Source organism: Drosophila mauritiana, unplaced genomic scaffold (genome assembly GCF_004382145.1).
Source record: "Drosophila mauritiana strain mau12 unplaced genomic scaffold, ASM438214v1 U_69, whole genome shotgun sequence".
NCBI classification, from domain to species: domain Eukaryota; kingdom Metazoa; phylum Arthropoda; class Insecta; order Diptera; family Drosophilidae; genus Drosophila; species Drosophila mauritiana.
Window position 1 is genome coordinate 51,182 of NW_022881507.1, and position 5,612 is coordinate 56,793.

The 5,612-nt window shown below is 36.2% G+C and overlaps 1 protein-coding gene across 1 annotated transcript; it reads right to left on the minus strand.

Annotated features, from left to right (window-relative positions):
• Window positions 1-504: 504 nt before the first annotated feature.
• Window positions 505-1,021, minus strand: LOC117149917 (the record flags this gene model as incomplete). The annotated part of the gene is made up of 2 exons (XM_033316833.1): window positions 759-1,021; window positions 505-638 (listed from the first exon to the last, which is right to left on the minus strand). Coding segments are annotated over exons 1-2 (315 nt in total), but the record flags the coding sequence as incomplete, so codon positions are not given.
• Window positions 1,022-5,612: the final 4,591 nt, after the last annotated feature.

A 5,612-nucleotide genomic window follows, 5' to 3' on the forward strand; every position in this document is an offset into this window, starting at 1 on the left:
CATCTTGTTTGGCTGCACTTCCGTTTTTCGGGCACTGGTTGGAGAAATGTCCCGGTTGGCCGCACCGATAGCACGTAACATTTGATTTTTCACGCTGCGGTTTCGCCTGTCTATCTTGTCGCATTTTACTTCGGCATTCAGCAATTCGATGTCCCGGCTTTGAACAGAAGTGGCATACAACTGGCGATGCCTTACGGTTCTTCTGGTCAGGTCCAAGGTTGTCATCTCGAGCATGTCGCTTCTTGTCGAACGTAAACGCTTTTAACTCCGCCTGTAGCTTACTTCTGGTACGCACATTGGATGTGAAGAGGACGCGCTGCAAACGACTGTCAATGTTTGCCATATGCGCAAGAACAGTTGTAACGGCAATTTCTTCTATTTCCATATTCCGCCACTTCGTAGTCAGCGTCGTCACCAGCCGACTCGCATACACCGCGTAACATTCGTCGGCAGTCGGGCGGCTGTTGAGTAAATTTAAAAACGTAGCGGCCGGCGTCTCTTCGGTTTCAAAGCGCTGCAGAATAATAAGGATAATTCCTGGAACTCTTGCCAAGTCATACCCTGGTACGAGATTTGTGTTAGCCACTGAGATGCAGTTCCTTCCATGCAGTTACTTAGTGCGATGATCAATTTACTTCCTTTAAGGGGGTGCTCAGTTAGAATTATATCGGTTGTCGAACACCACTTTGCTGCCTCTACGCATGCAGCATCAGGGTTAAATTTGGGTAGCTTAACATCATAACTAGGTTGCTGCTCACGTGCCGGCGTCACTTGCATGATTTTTACAAGTTCAGCAAAATTCCGATTTTGCATTTCCACTACTGCACGCCACTGATCCTCAGAAAATGCAGGGTGTGGCACAGATCCCACTTCTGATGTCGGGTTAAGAATATCAGGGGCCTCGCCGTCCGTCCGTCCGTCCATATCAGCGTTGCTCATAACTCTTTTCACAATATAATTTTTATGCAGCTGTGCGCAGTCAACGAGTCCACTTGCGTCTGCTTTGGCTTCTCCACGATTAATGCCCTCACTCCCGTTTCGTGCAGCCTGCTTTGTCTCTTCTCAATTTTTGGCATTTCCTTTTCATTATATAGTTTTCCCTTTCTAACCAAGCAGCGCAAGTGGCCACGTTCAGCAACAGCTCTATCGCTCTCGTTTTTGCAAAATCCTAGATAATTCATCTATTCATCCTCACACATTGACAATAAATAGGAACACGCATAATAGCAAAGGGAACATGGAGAAGAAGTAAACGGCGACTAAACGCATTCATTATTTTCGCCACGTGTTCATAAATAGGAACACGCATAATAGCAAAGGGAACTTGGAGAAGAAGTAAACAGCGACTACACGCATACTCATTATTTTCGCCACGACAAATACGATATTGTCAATATTTTTATGAAGTAAATTTTGTGTTCACATTAGCATATTAAGTCATGTATATCTATTAGCAAGTGTTTTAAATTTCATGTTGCTAGTTAAGTACCGCTAATTATTATTAAATATTTTTTGATTTTGATTGTCGATTATGAAAACAACATAAGAACTTATTTCAAAAATATAACGAATTATTTAGATACGAACCTCTTATACTTTGATCCTTGACTTACGACATCCTTTGTGCTAATTTGAAATCCGCGCAGCTCCTGAAACTACATCGCAGGTCATCTAGCTTATTCGCTCCCAGAGGGTACATGTAATTAAAACAAAACCATTACAAGTTTAGTGGTATTTGTAAACACAATGGGCATAAGTTTTAATTAGCATTAACGATGACGTGGCCAAGAATAGAACTGACTTAATATCAAATGGATTACGTCATCAATATATGAATACCATCTCTGGTACGTAGATTTCCTACGAATTGGAATTTTATTTTAAAAATTCGATATTGTCAATATTTTTATGAAGTAAATTTTGTGTACACCTTAGCATATTTAGTCATGTATATCTATTAGCAATTATTTTAAATTTCATGTGGCTAGTTAATTACCGCGGATTAATATTAAATATTTTTTGATTTTGATCGTCGATTATCAAAACAACATAAGAACTTATTTTAAAAATATATCGAATTATTTAGATACAAACCTCTTATTCTATGGTCCTTGATTTATGACATCCTATTCGCTGATTGTACACGCATATACACGCTCCGCGATCGGCTTATGTATAAACGTTAGATCGTATTACTGGGGCGCTGGAGTGCTTACGTAGTTTTTGGTGGTCTTTTTGTATATTTGTATATTTATATTTATTATGACAAAGTGTCACAATGTATTGACGCTAAGTTATACCCAATCATTTATTGTATTTTTAGGGTAGATTAGTCCAATATGCTACACCTCCCTTTTTAAAGAAATGACGTAATATATGTAGTCATTTAGTTCTCAATATTAATATTGTGTTTAGAAAGAAAAACATTTTTTTTTAAATGACATTGATTTTTCTTATTAATTATTAGCAATGTTTTGTCTCAAAGCATTTTTGTATAATGACAGAATAATACAAAAAAATGTATGTTGAATTACGATATTTTTGGATTTATGTTTAACTTTCTTAGAAGGAAAAATAATTAAATTTTTTTTGTGGTTTTTTTTGTTTTTTTGTTTTGAGGTTGATCAGACCTTTTCTTAAGTGAAATGAAACGTTTCATTGATTATATATTTTTAGTCTATCCTTATGTACTTTTTGCTTCTTTTGTTTTGTATCTCTAATTACTATGTTATCTCTGTCTTCTATGGTTTCTACAGTATAAGGGCCTAGATATACTGGATCTAACTTATGACCCGATTCGTTCCTTAGTATAACTTTATCTCCTATTTTTAATTGGAAATCTGAAGTTTTCTTATCATAAAGTTGTTTTCTATAAGACTTAGCTTTTTCTAACAAAAGTCTAGCTCTTTTATATGCTATTTCTAATCTAAATTTTATTTCTTTTGAGTAATCTTCTATATTATACAGTGGTTCTATTCTATCTGTTTTATTAAAATTTGCGAACTGCCTTGGTAATCTTCCAAAGACTAGTTCATATGGACAGTAATTATGCATGACTGATGGTGTTGTGTTGAAACAATATGTAAAGTATTGTATCCAAACGTCCCAATCAGTTTTATCTGCAGAGATGTATGAACGAATGTATTCATTGAATGTTCTAGGACTTCGTTCGATTGTCCCTAAAGTCTGGTGGTGATATGCAGTGGATGTAAGATTTTCAATCTTCATATATTTACACATATCTTGAATTACATTGTTTTTATACTCGGTACCCATGTCCGAAATGAACGTCTTCATTGGACCGTACTTTAGTATAAAATTTTCGAATATAGCTTTTGCGACAGTATTTGCGCTCTTATTCGCAACAGGTATGGTTACTAGATACTTCGTCAAATCACATATTAGTGTGACGATGTATTCGTTGCCATATTCTGATTTCGGTAGTGGACCAACTGTGTCCACTATCACTATATCAAAAGCATTTGTTGGGGTTTCTGTGTGAGTCATTGGGGTCTTTGTATGTGTCGTTGTTTTTGACATTTGGCATTTATGACATCTACGTATGTACTCTTTTATATGACGAGTCATATTTTTCCAATAATAGTGTCTTTTTATTTTCGCTAGCGTTCTTGTAATGCCTGTATGACCTCCTTGAATTGGATCGTCCTGATATGTAGACAGTATCGATTGTATCTCTTTTTCAGTTTTTATAATGGTCACCGGCTGGAGTAGCGCTACTCTTAATGATTTCAATTTTATATTGCCCATATTTTTGAAATTATCTATTGAAATGGTTTCAAAGATTTTTTCACTCGGTGCCAATTTGAGTTGGCTGATTTTTAGTATACCGGCTTGCATTTCAAGCCTTTGGAAGAACTGACCTAAATCAAAAATTCCATTGGTATATAAATCGTCAACATCAATTCTTGCAATAACTTTATTTCCTCGTTTTAGTAAACAAATAGATTCAGTTATTCGCAAGGTCACTACTTTTCGTACTTCATCATTTGTTATGACTTCGTGTACGTTGGGCTTAGATACATTTTGGATACTTTGCCTAGGCAATAGTTCCTTATTTGTTACTGTACAGTTTTCTTGTCTACTTTGTTGCCTGGTAGTGACTTTCAGGACTTTATGTTGCATGTCTTTGAGTTCCTTTATATTTATACGTGAGAGCGCGTCTGCTACAAAATTATCTTTCCCCCTTAGGTATTCTACTGTGAAGTCGTATTCTTCAAGCTCTAGCCGCATACGAGTTAATTTAGAACTGGGATTAGTCATAGAAAATAGGTACGTTAATGGTCTGTGGTCCGTTTTAATGGTGAAATGTTTGCCATAAATGTATGGTCTAAAATGGGTAATTGCCCAATGAATTGCCGCTAGCTCTTGTTCCGTTGTACTCTTATTGCTTTCTCCTTTTGTAAATGAACGTGATGCATAAGCTATTGGGAGCTGAATCCCGTTACGGTTCTGAGTTAGAACCGCTCCGCAAGCTTGTTTACTAGCATCCGTTATAATGCAAAATTCTTTGCGAAAATCAGGATATTGTAATAGTGTGGGGTGCATAAGATTTTCTTTAAGGTATTCGAATGCGTTCTGGCATTCGCTTGACCATTCAAAAGGGACATTCTTTTTACATAATCTAGTTATGTGCCGTGAATAGTCGGCGAAGTTCCTTATAAATCGACGATAATAGTTGCAGAATGCTACAAATCGTCTTGCACTGTCCGCATCATGAGGGACAGGATAATTTTTGATGACGTCATATTTCTTGTCATCTGGCAATACTCCTTTGTCAGTGCATTTGTGACCTAGGAATGTCACTTCGTGCATAAAAAATGAACATTTTTCTGGATGCAACTTTAGGTTATATTTCCTACATACATTAAAAACGTCAGTTAAGTTTTTAATCATGTGTTTTTCGGAACATCCTATCACCATTAAGTCATCCATGTAAAGGAATGCCTGAGAGGGTTCTAATCCCGAGAATGATATAGTCATCATCCTCTGAAATGAATTTGGTGCTATTTTAAGACCAAAGGGTAATCGCGTGAAGCGATATGAGCCATTGCTCGTTGAAAAGGATGTTATATTTCTAGAGTTTTCCTCAAGTTCTATTTGGTGGAAACCTGACATTAAGTCAAGGCATGAAAAGTATTTAGCTCGACCTAGTTGATCTAAAATGTCATCAATTCTAGGGAGTGGACATTTGTCAGAAAGAAGTTTTTTGTTTATTTGACGATAGTCAATTACTAATCGCCATTTTTTCTCTTGTGAATTTGGTAACGATTTTTTTGGAACTAGCAAGAGTGGGCTGTTATACTCAGATATAGACGGTTCGACGATTTCGTCGCTTATTAATTTCCCTACTTGTTTTTGAATTTCCTCAATATGGCTATGCGGGCTTCAATAGTTTTTTATATAAATGGGTTCATCATCTTTAAGACTTAATGTTTGTTTATAAAAATTATTTGTTGATATTGGTTCGGTTTCCAGTCCGAACACATCACTATACTGTGTGCATAATTCTGTTAATTGATTTTTAAATTGGTCTGGAAAATTTTTCTTTAGTTTCGAAAGTATTTGTTCGCTTCTATTTCCAGTGTCGGTAT